The sequence below is a fragment of the Anser anser genome, assembly GCF_964211835.1.
Source record: "Anser anser genome assembly, chromosome: 4".
Taxonomy (NCBI): Eukaryota; Metazoa; Chordata; class Aves; order Anseriformes; family Anatidae; genus Anser; species Anser anser.
Window position 1 is genome coordinate 37,333,185 of NC_139724.1, and position 20,357 is coordinate 37,353,541.

At 36.9% G+C, this 20,357-nt stretch overlaps 1 protein-coding gene and 1 long non-coding RNA gene across 24 annotated transcripts in view; one reads left to right on the plus strand and one right to left on the minus strand.

Annotated features, from left to right (window-relative positions):
• Positions 1-20,357, plus strand: part of INPP4B (inositol polyphosphate-4-phosphatase type II B) — a 361,482-nt gene that overhangs the window by 298,200 nt on the left and 42,925 nt on the right. For 9 of the 23 annotated variants that reach the window (XM_083834859.1, XM_083834876.1, XM_083834882.1 and 6 more), the window contains one exon: positions 76-1,461. The exons of 1 other annotated variant lie outside the window; for it this stretch is intronic. In XM_083834859.1, the coding sequence (XP_083690985.1) occupies positions 76-250 (175 nt within the window). In that variant the 3' untranslated portion in view covers positions 251-1,461. 13 more of the 23 variants (XM_083834868.1, XM_083834867.1, XM_083834869.1 and 10 more) reach the window with 5 other exon arrangements.
• Positions 3,227-13,983, minus strand: LOC310899025. Its single transcript, XR_014583925.1, has 2 exons — positions 13,866-13,983; positions 3,227-11,197 (listed from the first exon to the last, which is right to left on the minus strand). It is a non-coding gene; the product is annotated as an uncharacterized lncRNA (long non-coding RNA).

Here is a 20,357-nt window from a genome sequence, read left to right on the forward strand (position 1 = left end):
CAAAATGCCTACATGTTGGCTTTCTTTGCTGTTTAAATGCTGTTCTATTTGTTCCTAACTTCCCCTGTTTAACAGCAGACAAACCCAGGGAGCACTGAATGAATCGGATGATCCCGAAACAGGCTGTCTAACTGATAACAAGCCAACTTCTCGACACTTCTATCCTGTCGCCTTGCTGCTTGTCAGCTCTCACTTGCTGGTTGTGTGGCTTATTTTAAGTCTTGCTTTGCTATTAGCCAAATATCAATAAACTTCACTTGTGTTCCTTTCTTTTCTACAAACAGCAACATGCTAACTTTAGAAAAAGAAATTATGCTGTAATATTTCTACAATTTCAGACCCCAAGGATTCATCTTTAAGATACAAATGTCTGAAATGTACTGTTTTTGTTATTTTTTTCTGAACTCTGAGAAGTATACTATGCATTGAGTGAATTGATTTGCTCTTTCTGTCCATGGTAAAGCTTTCCCACTGTAATTAGCTCAAAGAAAGCCCACTTACAATGCTGTCACTGTGTATACAAGAAGATGTGGAATCCTGAATGCTTGAACCCCTCTTTCCAGAGTAACTAGTATGACAAAATTAAAAATTAAAAATGGATTTGCACAATACAGACTAACCCCCAGACCAATATTACAGGGTGGTGGTTTGTAAGACTTAATTTCATTGTGTTATTTTCATTGTTATTATCAGCTGATGGGATATTTTTTGTTCAAGAAATGGTTATTTATTTGCTACAACTAACCCTTTTCTGTCAAGTAACCAACTGGAATAGAGCAAGTTCTGTTTTGTAATTAAATTAACCTGTTTGTAATTGTTGCTTTAGTTGCTTTTGCTTTCAAGACACTTTTATATTCTTTTTAACTAAGTCCTGTTTATGTCTTGATGCACCACTTTGGCACTTGTGACTTTTGTACTGTACGTGAACAAACATCTTTCCTTTATAAAGCAGAGAGTTGGATTGGGCTGTTTGAAAAGCCATTCTCTCTTTTTTTCATTGCAAAGCCGAACATAGGAGAAATGAAGCAGAGACAAAACTTTCCTTCAGAAATCTATAGGGCCAGACTTAATAAAATGCCTTATTCCTAGAATACACATTTTTATGGCAACATGTACTCTCACGTATACAGTAAACAATTTGAAAAAGTATTAGAAGGTATAAAAGGCAAATATATTTCTGGAATTAAAATGAAATGTATCATTATTTAATTTTTTTTAACTGAACCTTAAACCTCAAGGGCAAATATATTAGGGGAAAAAATCTTATCACCTATTTCTGAGGGCAATAACTGTACTGGGCCTGGCCTTAGATTTAATTTTGTAAGATGTATCATCACTTGTGGAAAACAAAAATGTAGAGTTGAATCTTTGTTATTTTTACTTCAACTGTTGCTGAAACTCTGCAATGAACAAATAAAGCTTATTTATTTATTCTGTGTTTCATGAAGTTGTACTTTTTCCCCCTTTCACTAGAGAAGGATGCCGCATAGAGAATGTACTGAAGAATGTCAAATGCAGAAAGTATGCATTCAACATGATACAACTGATGGCTTTCCCAAAGTACTACAGACCTCCAGAAGGGACATATGGAAAAGCTGACACCTAAGTTTAACAAATATGTAATCAGGAACATACGTGATGCTCGTTAGTGAATATAAAAAATTGCTGTTTATGACTTATTACTTGGGAATGTGTAACCAGTTGAGGTGTTACTTTTATCAGGTTTAACATTTTACATGAAAATAACTAGAGTTAGTCATCATGAAATAAAATATGAAATATTAGTGGACTGAATATTCTCAAAACCTAATATATTCAACTTTTCCTTCTGAAGTTGAAGCTTAATATGATTCATCAACCAGCTGGAATTAGGTTGTTGGATAGTTTGACAGCAGATTGAAAAGGGAAATGCCATTTGCATTATGAACTGATGTTATCAGTCTGGAGGGTGGCATTCTGTCTCTGAACCAAAACCCGAGATTTGAGTTAAGGGGTCTCTTCCTGCCAGAAATAGTGTTTTTTGGAACCAGCGCAGCACTGAGGTCTTGATCATGAATAATTAAATCCTTCTAGATTTGTTTATGAAAGATGCAAATATTAATACCTGGCCTAAATAAAATTTTAGTCATTACATTTAGCTTCCTTACATAAGCATGGTAGCTTCACAATATATTTTCAGTAATTACAGACTGTAATTTTGGTAATTCTGTTCTCGTTCCCTGCAGTTCATTTCAATGTATCATTCTCGGCTTTCTGCACCTGAGCCAAATACCACTTATTTCACTTTTCCTTGCACATAAATCATGTTGAAATCAGGGGGAATAATTCTTCACGTAAGGTGACCTGAATATGACCTATCATGTTCCTGCTTACAGTAAACTCTTAAAACTGAATTTTCTTTAGTGGTAGGTAAAATGATTTATATATATATAGGAGTTCATGTATCTTTAGGCTATAAAAACATGCATGTTTTTATGTAGCCTGAGATAAATGTTATAATTAGAGTAACCTGCTGTATTAGGACTAGTTAGCTACCACTGATTTATATAAAACTTGTAATGCTGTGTGTGGACACTCCAGGATAAAGAACAACTATCAGCTTTAAAAAAGAATGTTAATGCTTCTGCTAGCTTGTGTTAGTCCTGAAATTTGTCTTGCAAAGAACATTTGTGTTTTCTAATTGTATCTATTTATTGCTGCCTTTTGCCCCCCAGAGAGAAATACAGTTAACAAAAAAACAAGTTTTCACTGGTTACTGACCTTTATGTAATGCATTCGTTTTGAGAAAAAAATATCTAAGGCAGAAATATGAGAATTTTACCCAAATGAAACTGCATTGGGAACTTGGATATCTGTAGGAAAATGTAGTTGCTATGGATAAAGAGGTTAATGTTTATTTGCTCCTACAGAAGACAAAGAAACCTTGATGCACAGTGAAATATAATTTGTTCTTTTTAATCTATTAATACCCATTATTGGGTACAAATCTGTAACTGTACTAGTAAAAATGCTTACTTAAGCACCTGATCTTGCAAACTCTAATTGGGTGGTTACTTAGAAATGATCTATCATGTGAATAGAATTAAACCCATCTTATGTATTTTTAAGATAAAAACCCATCTTATGTATTTCTAAGATAAGGCTTTGGGGCATGTAGGAGAACCTCAGGAAGAGATCCTCATTTCAATAGTCACTGATTTTAGCGAAGACAGGAATTCAACTATACCAACATACTTAACTAATTGGAATACTTTTCCAAAGTGAAGTAGGTCATTTAAACAGTGGTTTGTTGCATTTGTTTATTTGTATTGTATGTCTCCATTTTTATAATGTTCTGTCATGATTGACTTTCTTCTTTTAAAATGTATTACTTCAGCAGTAGATGTCAGAAGAGTTGGCATTGCATCATAGATATTCTCAGGCAGATGAGAATATAATGCCTTGATTTTTCCGGTCATGTATCAGTAGAAGTAGTAACTACTCAGTGGGTGGATGGATGTGTGCATAAATTTGTGTGTGTTTAAATGTTACACAGCTTATCTGTATGAAATTTTATTTGCAGGTTTATGGAATATAAGTCTTCCTAGGAAAGTAATGTTCTGTTCTGTCAGTCTGATTGCTGCACTAGCCCTCACTTTCCTTTCTGCCATGTTTATTATTATTATTAACTTAGGGAAACTTTACATGTACAGTTTAGAAATAGTGGTAAATTCCTTACACACCTCTGAAATAATCCCAAAGATATGTAATCGAGAATGCTGGCCTTTCTTACAGTAATTCCAAAATAATCTGTAAAGTTCTGTGTGGGAACAGTATTCACTGGTGGGTACTATAGGTTCTTATAGTTCTTTATCTCAGCCCCATGGGCATTCTGTCAAGTTCAAAATATGAAGTTCTATAGATTTCCTTTTATTAGGAAAACAGTCTTTCAAGATTTAACCTTAGCCTTTAAACCGCACTAGCGTTCTAAATTACCATTGTGACTCTCATGTTACCTTTATATTTAAAATGTTTTCAGTAGTAGAGCCACATTGAAAAAAAAAAAAAAGGAAAACAAAGAAAAAAACACATTAGATTGCTGTCCTTTTTAACAGTAACACCCAGCATATTCTTGTGAAATCAGATCTGTTATTTGTTAAAGATGATCAGGAAAAAATGAAATCAGTGTACTGCAGTAAAATTCCATTGGGCTTGGACCATTACAGAAGAGTAGGTTGAATTTTGTGTTAAATAAGACTGAACTTTTTCATGCCAGTTTTTTCATTGGAATGTCTTTTTGTGGGTCACAAACACCTTTTTAAAACCTAACACAGTTCCAACTGTACTTGAAGAGTTTTGTTGCTTCAGTACTGAAACAGGCTCAAATATTCCTTTGTTCTATCATTGCCTGCCATGGGCCTATATCACTTTATGCAGGCAGAGGTTTTCTCACCAAAACTGAGTTGTCAGTTAATCATGGATTCAAAACCTTTTTTTTCTGGTTTGCCTATTATAAAGAAACAAAGATTTGTTTTTGTTTTTGCTGTGGGTTGATAGCTACTTTAATCCAAGTATAAGCACCCTGTGTAGAAGACACTTCAACCCCTGTCTATCATTTGACTGCCCAACAGAGGAGTTGAACAGCTGAGGTCTTGCGTATGTCCTTGTAGATCGCTGTGAGTATCAGTGGAGTAGAATTAAGCAAATTTTTCTTAGCAATATGCACCATTTGTTTGCAAAGGGTTAGGGGAAACATACTGATCTTAGCAGCATATGCATGGAAAGTGTTCCGTATCAGCTCCATTTTAAAGATTTGTAAGATAAATAATCTGTTCTGATGGGAGAGCAATTTTCAAGGGCTAGAAGATGAACAATCAAAAATATATCTGCATCTAAAGCCAAGTCTTGTCTTACTCATGGAAGGTATTACTTGTAGAGCTAAGGTCATCAGGAACTGCCTCAAAGAAACCTGAAATGAGAGCTACCAACTTTGAATATTTGTACAATGCATTACATACTTATTGCTTTTGTACCACAGGATAGCATCTAAACAGAGCGCTGGTATAAAATGTCTGAAAAAAAATGAAAAATGGAAAGTTGAAGTTTTTTTGTTTCCCCGGGATAATGATAATACTGCTATAATTAATATGTAGCATGTACAGGCCTGACATTAGTAAGCAGGCAGGTCTTTTTTCTTCTGAACTTTTCTTTTGGGGAATTTGAAATATGTTCTTACTAATGTTTATATTTTAGCTTTTATGGAGCAATTAGGAAACAATTTTTTAATTGTTATCTGATTTTGTGTGAACTTGCATATTTTGATGGAATGGTAGCAATATATGTGTTACAAAGAAAAAATATGAGGACAGCTGAAACTAAGTATTAACTGGAAAGGAGCCTTAATGAAATCCTTTGCAATGTTAATTTTGCACTGTCCAAATTCTTGCTTTTTGTAATTTAAATAAGGAAATTAACAAACACTTTGTGTCTAAAACAACCAAATTGGATGAAAATTCACCTATTTTAAGTGGTTTAAAATGTAATGGTATTTTAAATCATCTCTAAATATTTAGATGCGAAATGGAACATAGCATTTTGAAGCCCACTGTTTAATATGCGTATTATGATTTTCAGAAAATAAGCTTAATGTTATTTCTAGCTTTAACACAAATTTCAGGAAATCTTATGGTCAGCTTATAACAAGCAGGAAATGCACTGAACAGCAACAGGTGTGATAAATTGCATTAATGACCATGCAGCAAAATTACTATATCAATTAATGTATGTAATCAGTTAATGAACTTAAACATATATTGTGTCAGTTGGCTACGTTGTAAACTTGAAACCAATGATGTCTCTATTTATGCTTTTTTATTGTAAAGAGGAATTGTGCTGTACAGGCAGTGCCCCATCTGTGAATTTGCATCTCACTTATTTGCAGCTTAAAAGCACATGTTTACAATCAAAGCTCTTAACATAATTTACTGTTCTTTAAAACATGAACTTACCTTGTAAATTGCATGTTAAAAAGTAAAAAATCACAGAACTGCATTTTTTTAAAAAAGCTCCCAGACTTCAGTCTCTAGAACATCGTTTTTTTCCTTAGTTATGCATCACATTTTCAGTTCTGTTGCCAGAACAGTCAGCTTATGCTCTGCAGCACTCAAATGTTTTTCCCACTCTGTTATCTGAATAATAACACACCATAACAATAAATTTCAGCATAATGCTCATGATCTGAGATTAAAAACTTCCATTTTCTCAAAAAAAAAGTTCAGAATAAGTGAAATAGATAGAAGGAATTTGTGAACCAATATATCCATATTCCAAAGAGCTGAAGCATAAAGCTTAGAGTTTGCGTGCTGACAAGGAGCATGAGTTATGGTAGAAATCTGAGTGTAATGGTTGGTTGCTCAGAATCTGTGGGGTTTGGAGTGGTGGGATTTGGGTGATGCTGCTGTAACTTATATCTCTGACTATTCACAGTGGTGTTGTGTACACTTTCCATCTGTCATGCAAAGTGCTTTAAAAGTTTTCAGCAATTCTCTTTTGTTTATGAAAGGTCTGACATCAAAAATTCTAAAATCCTGAGTTACTTTGGTACTTGCTTTCATTGGTGTAGCTATTCCTTGTAATGTTCCTGTCTCACTCTGGAGCACGTGGGGCTATGTATAAGTAACATTAATGGGACTTTAGTTTATGTTCTGTGATTGTTCAGAGAAATGAAGCACAACTAAGCAATTCAACTCTTTTTATACTTCAGGATTTAGCATTTTTGTTTCATTGCTGTCTGTAAGCCATGCCCATTGTACACTATGTGTATATTTTTATTTAAATAAATGTGATGTTTATTTTTTATGTTTCTGACTTTTTTTTGTTATTCATTTTTCATTTTCATGATAGTGTTGTTGCCCAGAGGGAGGGCAGCTTGTGCAGGATTTTGAGGGTGGATTCCCTTCTCAATTAGTCAAAGCCCACAGTAAAAAGTCTGCAATGGCCATAAATTATTTGTTCTTATTATTTCTAGCCTTAATACAACTTTCATCTCAATACCAGGTAGGTTAAAACTAACCAAAACATCCACATGCTTGCAAGGTAACTTCTTTCACATAGCTACTCATCTATTTAGACGTATTCAGTGTAGTACGGGTGGAATCAACATCTTTCAAAATGAAGACCATTAAAAAGGTGATGTGGCAATTCCAGACCTTGGGAAAGATTGATCTGTTGTTGATAACTAGATTTATATGATTTGTCTACTCCATAACAGGTAAGTAAGCTCTCCATGCCTGGCTGAAATGTAGCAGAGAAATCTTCTTTGGGGTATATAGAAAATGTGGCTCACTTTCTGTATTATTAGTACTATGGTTAGAAGCTTGTTGCATCATTTACTTTTTGTATTTATGCTTGTATGTTCAGTTGTTTTACACTGATAAATCCAGTGAGGTGCTAATTACCTGCAGGGTTCTTGATTATCTTTAGAAAGCACCAGGAACTAATGATTATTATGGTAATAAGTTATAAGGTAGCTGTTAGCATTCAGCCTAAAAAAATTGTCTCTTACTAATAAAAGTGACAATCTTTAAAAATAATAATTTGTCTCACTTTGCATGCTTACAGATTTTATCTTCTATGTCAACTAGGAAGCACTTTTTTTCTCATGACAATATAACAGAAAAAAACTACAACTCTAATGAGAGAGTGGAGTAGTATGATAGTAAAAATATACTTTGCCACCTCGTTTTCTGAAGGTATTTTGGGACATGTTTGAGTAGAAGTATGATGTGATATTTTTGGAACCATAGTCTGCAGCAATCTGCACTGGGCCATCCATTGTTGGCTCTGAATTTCTAATGCAAATACTTCTTCTAGTCAAGTCATCGAGAGCTCTGCTGTGTACTTCCTGTTGAGTCTTCTGTGGATCTCAGCCTTTAGTAGTTCTGTGACAACTACTATTAATGGAATTAAGAGCAATAATATTCTAGACAATAACTGGATTGTGCTCTGCTTGCTTTACCCACATAAATCAACCCTATGCATTTCTATGTAGGCTGTCCAAGTACTGTCCTAACCCAGTAAGTGAACAAGATGTGCACTTGCTCTGCTGCAGGAAAGATTTTGGTATTGTTAGTGGAGAAAACATAAATTGTTTCTGAATGAACTGGGATAAGAAGTTGAATTTAAAGAGCAGTTAAGTCTTTTTAATGTGTGTGTATATATATATACGCATGTATATGTATGTGTATACATATACATGTGTACACATACTTTTATGTGTATGCATATATATGTATACATGCATATATATACACTTAATTTTAATAGTAAAACTACAGAATGGGAAATGGTAGTTTGGTAAGATCAGTTTAAAATTGAACTTGTTGATATTACTAGCAGTTGAATACTTTTTTTTGCCATTGGAGGTGTTGCACAAAGGTGCACATGAACAAAGCTTTAGCAGGACCTGTAGTATGTCCAATGTTTCTTTGTTTCACCTTTCTCCAGCAAAATCCACATGGGCATCCTTTTTCATGTAAGAATAAATTGTGATTGCTGTGTTTTAGAGGACAAAACAGTTTAAACTGCTGAGTTGAACAGAATTAGGACTGTCATACATATGCACTGATGGTCAGAGCAGAATTCTCCTTTTGGGTGATATCCTTCCTTAGAGATTTTCTTTCAGGGTAAAGCTTAACAGATTTTGAAATAGAGAAAAGTTTAAGATCTGATCCTCAAGTCGTCATTCACAAGAGAGGAATCAGAAACGGGGCACTTCACATAGGAAGTTAACACCAAATACTAGGTTCTTAGAGAGGATTCAGAAGCATTCCTCTTCCTGGGCTTTGGTTGGTTCACAAATGTGAATGGCAAATACATTTTTTTTTAGAAGACACCACACAAGAAGGGCTTGCTCATGTTTGTGTTCTGTGAATTCTACTTCAGTACACATAAAACTTGATGGTGGTTTCCTGTAAATGATTGTGATTAATAGTTAACTGTCTGATGAACTTGTACTTAGAAGAGAATATATGCCTTTATCATGTTCTCTTTAGAAGGGGCATGTGCAGTAAAATATTCAAAAACCTACAAGCTACTTGGGAGCTGCATTTGTTTGTAAGATGTAGGTTTCCAACCTGTTTGGGCACTTATAAAATGAAAGTACATCACATAACTAAGACATTGTTTTCACTGGTGCTACATAAATTGCAGAAGGATAAACCATGGTAGATTCTCAGCACTTTGTTTGAATTTAATTCCTGGTGTAGTGGGTGTTAAGGGGAAGGCTGTAGAAGCCCAATTTAATCATTGTTTGGCTCTTTGTATTTTCCACACGAGACCAGAATATCAGGAAATAATGACAAAGGATGTGTTAGAAAGATGTTCATAAATTTGGTAATATGACTTGGTTCTGTTTCCATATGCAGACTTAAGTCTTTGTGACAAAGATTGTACTCATGTTATAAAGTACAACAGACTTGTGACTGGACTCCAACAGCCATATTCTGTAGCCTGATCTGTACCATTACAATGCTCTCAACCAGCCTCGGCTGGGGTTCAGTACTACAGTTCAGTGTCTGAAACTCAGTAAACTTCTCAGTAAATCCCACTCTTCATACCAGTCTGTTCCATGCATGATGTTTCGGTGTTGGGGAGCAAGAGGCAGGTACAACCATCCTCCCACCCCAGCCCTGGATACCACGCTGTGGTGCCTGGACTCTAGTGAGTATAGCAGCTTTGTGGCTAAATGGTTACATGACAGAATTCAGGGTTAAGGCTATGGGATCTATATCAAACACTCACCAGATACAGAAATGTAAGAAAATCAAGGAGCAGAGAGTCTAGTCACGGACAGATAGGGAAGATAAAGAATGTCATGTCTTAACCTAAGCTATGGGGTTTAGACTACATTAAACCTTTGTCCTCGCTTCCAATACTACTGAAGATGGAATATTTAATTTCTTCATGACTGTGGTAGCAGCTACAATGGTAGCAGCTACAGTCCTATTGCAATGAATAAGTAACAGGATTGTTTAAAAGCAGTGGCTGTTTGGCCAAGCAGGTACTGGGTACATACATTCTCATACAAGCAAAATGATTTTGCAGAAAACTGGTCATAATGCTTTGTACGCTCTCACAAAAGCAAGGTGGCAGGACAGCACTTAACCAAGAAAGTAAGAATTGAGTGCAAGAATGCATTGGGGCAATCTTTTTTTGTGGTTTATAAGCATTGTGTCTGTGCATTTCACATCTAAAGACAGAACAATCTTTTAGAAGTTGATTACAAGACCAAATATGAACAGGTAGAACTTTCGGGTTTAGGTTTTATAATCTTCAATAGGAACTTTTGATGCAAAACAAACTAATTATCACCCTGAAAAACAAGTAAATAAATATATAAAAACAAAATATCAGTAAGATTACTTGCTGATAAACGTGGCTGCTTTTACCTACTTATGATACGATACCTTCATACTTTGTTGAAACAGTTATTGCAAAATATAAGTCAATAAAATTGAGGGCTTTTACTGTTTTAATATCAATAGGGGAAAAAAGTGAGCATTTCAGATGAGTGGAAAATAGCAGCTGTTAGCAGTTTTTTTGCGTGAATCCAGTTAGTTTGCCTAGCTATAAAATGCTGATAAGAGTTTGGAAAAAAAAAAAAAAAAGAAAAAAGTGAAGAACCCAATTTATATTTATGTATTCATGGACATAGTTAATGGACATCAGCAGGGAAGATGTGCTCCCACACTTTTTAAAAATCAACAGGAAAGCAGTGCACAGAATGCAATTCCCTTTTGCATTAAACTTATTAAGTCAAATCAATTTTTACGAGCACATAGGCCAGAGCTCTGGCACTTAATTCCTTTTGATCTTCTGCCTGCTAAATTCTGTTTCCCACTGAGCTACCATGCAGTCTATTTTTAACAGATAATTTGTTTGGACATCATTAAAAAGAAAATACTACAACTTCTAGCAGTAATAAGGCAGGCACTACACTGCCTGTCAAGTCTGCATACACACATGCACCAAAATAACCAAGAGCACAAAGAGGAATTTTAGAGTTAAAAACAAAAAATCCTCCCAATTGTTCTGTTAAGAACGTGAAGCAGAATGCATACCTGATACCAACTTATGCAAAGCCAGCATTGCAGATAGATAACTCTCACCAATTTCTGTGTTCAACGTCCAACTTCCAGTTACCATGGCTGTTAAGCATCTAGAGAAAGAAGCTGTTATGAAGTGACAGGTTTTTGAAGAGAAGCTCTTGTGACTGAGTCAATGGATTTGTCTTATAATTACAGTGATACTGACACAAAATTACCCTTCACTATGCTTAGTGCCCTGAAGGGCACATTTACTAATTATGGATTCTTTTTCCACCTGGCTACTACTTAGAGCTGGAAAATACTCTAGGATATTTTCTATACGAGTAATGCACATATCCAGGACTAGGATTTTCATGCTGTTTTTTTTTTTTTTTCCTGTTTTGAGAAATATAAACTATTTCAAGTATTTCAATTGCTGTGATTGCATCTTAGTTGGTTTGTTTTGTTTTATTTTTAGTTAGGAAACTAGTATTTTAATGCTCTCTAGTGCTGGGTGTGCTCTACTTGCAGCCACCAGATCCACATTTGGAACCTTGTTTCAGCCCACTTGGGTACCAATGGCTTAAATACCTCCAAAGGCCGATGGATTGCATAAGGCCCTTGATCTACTGATGTTATGGAGCCTTAGCAATCACAATAAATGAGTTTGTCTGCTGAAATGCAGATTAACCAATAGCTCTGCATGCCTCAGTCAGGGAGGCTGGTTTGGATGAAGCGTAGCTGCATGTTTGCTGGGCCTGGAACTGTGTGCATCTAATAATCCTACGTAGAAATTTTCAGTTTGTAATCGCAACTCTGTGGATTATAGAAGCTGTCATAATCCTTCAGTCTACTAAGAGTAGTGACCTTTTGTCTTGTTCTACCCTCCTCTTGGCTTCTGGACTTTATATACAGCCTGTTGTGAGAGTCATAACAAGAAAATTGAGGTAAGAATAGGGCCAAACATTTTTCTACGTTCACCATGGTTCCAACAGTGACAGGAAGCTGATACTTAGGGAACAATGTAAGGGCCTGTACTGGAGGAGACTTCTCACAGAGCTCTCCCTGATTATGGTGCTTTGGTTGCGGCAGGGTTTATATTCTATTGTGAAAGAATATAGATACGATGCCACATGAATCTTTTTGTACCTTATTCTCCCCCCCATCAGAATTGTTGATAATGTAGCTTCTTGCTTTTGTTTCATGTGTGTATAATAACTTGGAAATCTGGATGGAGAGCTGGGCTAGGAGAACTGTTGTACAAACTTCTTCAAGCATGTGCAGAACTGCTCAATAGAGTGCTCTTTAAAAATTAAGTAAATGTGGGCTCAGTGAATATTGTGTACAAGTCAAGCTACTAGATGAAACTTCCAAAGCAGGGATCAGGTTCACCCAGAGGAAATTCTGCATGACAGCTTTGCTTTTGGTGGGCTTAGCCAATTGCAATATAAAGCATTTCAGTAAAATGTAGGCTCTCTGAATCAGGCTCATCAGCCATGCCTATCAGGAATTATATCTGCTTTTATTACACAGTAGGGATAATACGGCAGATTAGCCTTTTCAGATGGAGGCTATGTTAAGTAGAACAACTGCTGTTCTGAGGCTTGAAAAGGTTGTTTTAAAATGAGGTTTCATGAAAGTCTGAGAAGGCGAGGTTATGTCATGAATTCCAGTGAGATAAGCAAAGCCTGGAACCTGTAACAAAATTATACTAAACATGAGCCAAAAAGATCAGAATCTACCCACCTAATGTTCTGGAGGATAATCAAATGCAGTTCAGGAAATGTCAGGTGTAATTGTCACTTTCCTTCTTCAAAATGCACATTGGTTTTATTCATCAGTTACAGAGTCCATTTTGTTCTGATGGTTCTGTTCCATTTCTTTAACTCAGTCTTACTTCTTACATCCAAGGCAGGATGAACATAAATAAGCTTCACAAGTGTGGGTGCACTCTTTATCTACCCTTTAGTGGGAAATTACCAAGCCCTCCGATAAAATTTTGAAGTAATACATGCTGTAAAAATAAACTGTGCTCCCAACAAATATCAAGTTAATTTATGCTTATGGAATAGAAATGGAACAATACATTTGGCAACAAGATAACCAGAAATGTGCTTTGTAAATGACATCCTTAGATAAATACACAATCCAGGATTTTGGTGAAGTCTTTATGGAAATTTTCATAATAGTTAAGCAAATAAATGATTAATTTGGAATACAAGATATGTTACTCTGTGTTATTCTACTTTTGTCCTAGATTTCATTTTGAAAGGTCTGTTTTGTTTATTTTGGTATTCTCCTTATTTTCAACTTTTGTTAGATACATAGGTCAGAAATACATTAGGTATACAATCTACACTTATATGGGAAATGAAAAACACTTCTCATTCTATCTGAAAATGAATATTAAGCAAATGAAAAAAATAGGAAAATTAACTAAATCTATCGGGAAAACTTTAAGTATCCTTGATATCAGCATGCTTAAAACTTAGAAACTATAATAGCAATATAATTATGCAACCTCAGCCCTCTTGTATGCTAGTGAAGTTTTTTTTCCACTTCAACAGTTTCTTCAATCATTTTATCCTACTGCACTGCTCAGTACACGATGCACTGCTCAGTACACGACCATGTATGAGAAGGAAATGTGTAATAATATCTGCTATTAATGCAATGCATTATTGAAACACCAAAATAAAGATGAATAGCAATTAAGGCAACTTAAATTCCAGTTCAGCACACAAACTAGATAGAGATGTGTTATATCTACTCATATTTTAAGCAGCTGGAGGTTCGTACCTATTCAACTTTGTTTTCCAATAGCAATCTGTGTCACAAGAGCTTGACCTTGGAATGCCGGCAGGTATGCTGAACTCCTCTATTACTTTGTCTGGTATTTGCTACAGTTTTTATTGGCTGATAATTTTCATCCTCCTCCACTGTCTGGAAAAGGACATAAAGCAAAAGGGCAAAAGTATAAGGCAATCAGTGTAGTGCACAGTAATATATATTTTTCTTCATAACTATGTATATATATTGTGCACCAGTGGGAATAGAGAGACCTCACACATTTTTCTCTGTGCCTTATTCTACAGCAAATTACCATCGTTGCAATGATATATTCTTGAGGTTGAGAAATAGACCTCAGCAGTGAAAAGACTACTGATCACAGTTTTCCAAGTTGCTAAGTGTATTGAGATTTTGCAAATGATACAAGATCTAATACATTGCTATCGGTTCTGAGACTGCAATCTAAATTTAATACTTTATTTCATTTGATTAGCTGAAAGAATTATGATAAATTCCATGCATCAGTATATGTTTTCCAATAGGAAGTTGGATGTTTGCATTTCTTTCACAAATAGGTATTAAGACTACTAAATTTAAAAATTACCGAGTTTAAGATGGATCATTTCTTTATTCCACTTCAATGCTTTTTAGTTTTGTCAGTAGGTAGTTGATAATTCATTTATATTCCCTACAAATAGTTTTATAGCAGGTTATTTATGTCTGAACTTACCATAACAAAGAGAACAAGAGAAATGATAGCCCAAAAAGATGGAAATAAGAAAAAAAAACCTGCGCTTGTTCTATGTCACGTACAATCTTATCACAACAGACGAAAGAAGATAAATGAAAAGTAAAGTATTTAGTTTTACATAAACCCAGTGGCTACCCTAGGCAAAACAGGGAGATTCCTATTACGTCTCTAAGTCAGAAAGGTTGAAGTAAATACATAGAATCCAACCATATCTGTTTGGAAGAAGATGGTTGTTATTAAGCGATGATAAAATCAAGAAAGCATATTTGTAAAGCTACTGTACTGTTACCACACTAAGCTAAAACCAATACCACTATCAAATCACTTTCAAAATATCTCAATGGTAGACTGAGGTTAAATCATAAAACAAATTGTTGAATTAATCCCAATCTCCCTGATGCTGATCTGGTTAGCTGAGTACAAATTTCCACTCAAGAAAATGAGCTTTATTCTACAGTGTTTCCTGGGGTTTAAGACCAGAATAAATGATCGAGTCCTCTGTGCCTTATATTATAATAAAGTACCTCTACTTCAAAACCAAACGCTTTAGTTAGACTGAAGGACTTTACTCTTCAGAAATATATACTTAATTACTTGCAGAATCCAGCAATTATCTTAAGTGCCTTGGACCCTTGTTATGATACGCTATGGAGCAGGTAAAATATACCCGGATAATCCTACATAGTTGAGATCAAGAAAAATCCCAAGGCCATTTCCAATTTGTCTCAGGGAAATTTCCAGCTGATCTGTGAGTGAGATCCCATGCACGTATAAAGCCCCATTAGTGTGACATTTAGGATGGATCTGTGAGCTTCCTCAGAGCACCAACCCAAATCATTTAGCATTAGAGATACAAGCTGAGGCTTGATTATCTTTGGATAAAGGAAATAGCACAGGTTCATAAGGTTCATGTGAGGTTATCCGTAGTTTAGGGTAGGCAATTTGAAACCAGCAAGTTGAAATACATATTCAGGGTTTTTACGTGAAAGCAGAGAACTGAGGTGTAGGTTCATGTCACCAAACTTTTGTTGTCTAGTTGTCATTTACATTCCTGGGAGATAAATGGCCACAGCCAGAGATACCTTAAGTCCAACTGATTCACAAATGCGTGAACTATCCTATAAATATACTAATCTCTCTCTTAGGAAGGAACTAGATCAGGATTTCTGAAAAATAGTTTAGATTAGATACCTGCAGCCAAAGTTATATTGTCTGAATCCTAACCACAGTAGTAGCCAGCTGTGAGTGTTGTTCAGCTGTGGAAAAAAAGGGTGCTGTTAAAGCAAGGGGAACCTAAGATGTATTAGAATAAGTATTTCTAAGAATTTTCTAAGTATGCAAAACCAATTTTTATGTTTTAAGCAAGCATAGTGTTGTCTGGATAAAAATTCTTGTCTGCTTTGTGTTGCCAGTCTCCAAATATTAAGTACCAAAAATACTTTTTAATAATCAGGAAGAACTTCTTGCACTCTGGAGTGACTTTAAAGGAAAAAAAAAAAAAAAAGTAATTTACAGTTGGAATCCTTAATCCACTTGCAGACAAGACAGTAATTTTGAAAGCTGGCTATTTGCCACACTGTATATGCACTTTAAATTTTTACTCCGGGAAAGGTGGTTCAAGATGAAAGGTAAATAAAATATGTGGTATTCAATTTCATATGGGGACTCTATTGGCTCCTTCTCCATGTGCTAAATCAATAGCAAAGAGTGTGCCAAGCTGTAATGTATTCTAATAGCTAAAAACACATTGTTTTTGAAAGCTACACAGACAACACGGTAGGTACGGCCATCAGTCATACACCTGCAAGCCCTGTGACTCAGAGCGGCAGTGAGAGGGAATGCCAGGCTGCCATTTCAAGAGAAAGAACAAACAGACAACATACATTAAACATCCAGATTAAACTGTCAAATAAAGCAGCAGCATGAATACCATGTACAGAATTCCTCAGGGACCTACTTCTCAGAGCCTCAAAGAAGCATGAAGAGTTGCCTAGACTTGCTCTGAAATTAAAGAGAATTCACTGCAGTGCCGACAAGGAGTTAGGTGGTTGCTTTCACATCTGCGGTGCCATAAAGAGCAATGGCAACCAAATATATGGCTGTCAGCTGGCTGCCCTAAATCTCCCCTGGCCTGCCCTCTTCCAAAATGGCCTCCTTTGGCTTTGCAGGAAGAGGGGATTCACTCTTCAGAGGCAGTGAAATAGTGAATCTTCAGCACTTCTGAGAAGCCTGTTCTTAATGACCTCCATTTTTCAGTCATTTAAGAGCAAAGGATGGAACAGAATTGGTACAGCTATTTAAATGTAGGTTTTTAGCAACCATCCCAACTGATGCCTCCTGGGAACATTAAACATCTTGGGATTGAACATAGAGGATTTTTTTCTTCCAGATATATTTCAGATGTAATCACTAACGAAAGCAGCCTTGACTTTAATCCCTCTGATGCCAAATGAAGCAGAGAATGCTGGGTTCAGCACCAGAGGTAGCAGCAAAGCAGAGGAAGCCATCGATCCAGGAGCTTTCACTGCCCACCAGCTCAGTGCCTCACAGAGGGACGCTTTATCGTTGACAGCACACATAGGCAGGCAGGCAGGAGCATCATTAACATCTAGAGAAGTGGTGTCTGTAAGATATACCTCAGTAAATTAATTTGGGGCTTGAAAGGCAGTTAGATACGCAGAAAGCAAAAGCTTCTGGTGAGATCCGACATCTCTTGTTCCTCTGTGCCTCCACCAGTCTGCATGCGGCAGCCATTACGTAAGGAGCTCTCTGACCTGCCTGCCTCAAGGGCACACGGTGTGTATTAGGGACTAATGGGGACAGGTTTCCACATTGCACTTACTCTTCTCCACAGGGAGGCGGCCTGCGGGTGCAAATGGTGAGCTGTGACCCTCCTGCCGAAGGCTGGTCCTCAGCGCTGTTTCCCTGTGCTGAGGGGTGTGTGGAGAGAACCTTCTAGAAGGCCGGGCAGGGTAGAGAACCTTCTGGAAGGCTTGGCAAGGGAGGGAAAAGAACCTTCTGCAATCTTTGTGTGGGGAGAGGCAACACCTCCAAACAAAGGTCTGAGATGCAGTGGGCTGCAGGGAGGCTCCAGGTGCCCACTGCCAGTACCTCCGAAGCTGTGACAGAACCAGGAACCAGGCTGTCAGCCCAAGGGGCCTGGGGGGCTCTGTGGGATTCAGCCGCCTGGAAACTGCCGGCCACTGGGGAATCGAGAAGAATCCTGAAGCAATGGTTTCGTCTTGTCAGGAGCCAGTTCGCAGGAAGGTGAGATCTGTTTTTAATGCTTTTTCTCCTTTTGCCTTAAAAATCAGAGCTTTAAATACTCCCTTGTTCTAGATAGAAATCTTGTTCTAATTAGACTTGTGATGCACGCTCTTTCTGCTCCTCCTTTGGTGTGTTTGTTTTGAGGGAAGGCCTGGACAGCTGCCCTTCAGATCCAAAGGGTCAGGAGGTGCTGCACAAACAGCTGCTTGCGGGACGGGGTGTGCAGGGGTGGCTCCCCACAGGGAACCATGCCTCCCCTGTGGTGGCAAAGGACACACCATTTTTGTAGGCAGTTAGCTTTTCCAAGGGGGACTGCATCAAACTTCTTTGTTGGCAATGCTGCCAGGAGAGCTTCGTGACTTCAGAGGCCTCCATTTTGTCCACTTTGTAGCCTAATGGCACGTAAAAGTGAGTACATTTTAATTATCTCTCTCTTTTTTTTTTTTTAAACCTCATATAGAATGGAAAAGAACAACCTGCCTGGTATAGATTCGAGGATATATATGCGGATAGTTGTTTCAGCTACAAAACCAACAGCATTTATTAAATTCCTTGAACTGCTGAAATACATTCTGCTGGCTCTTGCAGCCCAACCTGTCAGCTTGTTCTTCCAGAGGCTGCAAATAGCTGCATCAGGCAGTAAAACCTGAAAAGGTTCTCTCTTTGGCATTGTGTGCACACTTTTCAAACATTTGTCCTTCTCAACAAATATTAGATACCAAATAGCAAAGGAAGCTATTGTTAAAAATTAATGAATGCTTTAAAATCTACAGATTTTATAATATGTTTTCTACCCTGATTTTATATTCTTGGAGTTTCTCCAGTTTGCAAGAGCCGCTTATTAAGTATGTCATCTGAATGAATCATTTTTCCTTTGAGCATGGTGTGGGGGTTCACTTAGCATTTACACATCAAGGTAATAAATAGTTAACGTTAGGCAAAGATTTTTTCCGGATCAAAGTGTTGCATATTTTCTTTTGTTGGTGTTCAGAACCATTTATTCTGTAGCTTAACAGTACAGTGTCACATTTCAGGAAACTCTGTAGAGGACAGTATCACCTTATTGCAACCTTCCTGATACTTCAAAGAAAACAAAATCATGTCCTTTTGGTCTGTACCATGAATGTAAACAGCTGTATTCATCTCTTCTGGCGATAGTGGTCCTCAGATTTCAGTTCCTTCTAAGCCTTGTTACAGAATTAACAGTGGTTAAAAAATAAATAAGGTATGTGGATTTTGAACACTGCGGTGGCATTTTTTCACATTTACTGGACATGTGCCTCAGTTGAATACACATCTGACATATCAAATGTAAAACCTGTAAAAAAAAAAATACGTGTTCAGGTTCTGGAATCTAGTAAATGTTAACTTGTGCGTAGCAGTGCCTTTTCTTTCACATACACAGTCTATTAAATTAATGTATGACATACAAGGTGTAATATCCTGGCATATATGGGATCTAAAAGACATTCTTAAGGATTAATTTCTGTTTTCTTGAAACTTGTTGAACTTTTGCGAGGGCTTGAGGCCACAGGCTGTATTCTAGTGCCCGATATAGCAAAGCACTGAAAGTTTCTTGCACTGACTATTGATTCTTGTAGTTCACAGGCCATGAGTCATGACTGCATAAGAGGAAATACTTCATAGTAGTGAGGTAGCAGTTGCCATGCAAGTTAGGTACTCTCACAAGTTCAGATTCTTGTGTTTCAAATGATTGGTGGTCTATGTGATAAAAATGAGCTTGAACTGTGGTGTTATATTTTGCAGAATGGTGTTGTCTATCCTTTTCTTCTCCCTTGAATATTCTATAAACCTTGGCTGATCTAGACCTTCTCTTAATTCTGTACGAAGAACTTTGATATAATAATGATGTTGTGTGTTCCATGATGGTAGCAGCAGAGGAAATTGAGGCTGCAGAAAAAGAAGAGACACACTTGAAAACTTCTTGTTCTGCAGTTAGCTAGGGTCAGTTGATGCATGACGCTACTTTTGGCCCAAGATTCTGAAATGGCTTTTACGTATGTACTACAGGGTTCTGGTGTTGTCGCCAGAGTTCACCAGAGAAGGAGAGGATTCCTGAGGTGCTCTGGGCCTGGGGGATCCAGTGTAACGCCACGACTTTCTATGGGCATGAAACCCATAATGCCACCAGGCTTATAGTGCCAAATTCAATGCATTTTAGAGTTAGAGTTTGACAGTCATTTTCATCCTTTGACCACACTGTGATGTGCTCATCCAGCCTGTCAAATAAAAAAAATTTATTATATGTGTGCAGTGAAAGCAGTATGTGCCCAAAGTGTGTGACTTACTCTGTGTGCCTGTACTTAAATAGCGCAGGTGAGCTGCAGACAAGCAGGTCCTTCAAAATGTATAAAGCTCTTGATGTGTCCAACATTAATAGATACATATACAGTTACTGTACAGCACTGAGGCTGTAGCATCAGGACCTTTAATCAAGGATAGAGCAAGCGTGGGTCCAGAGA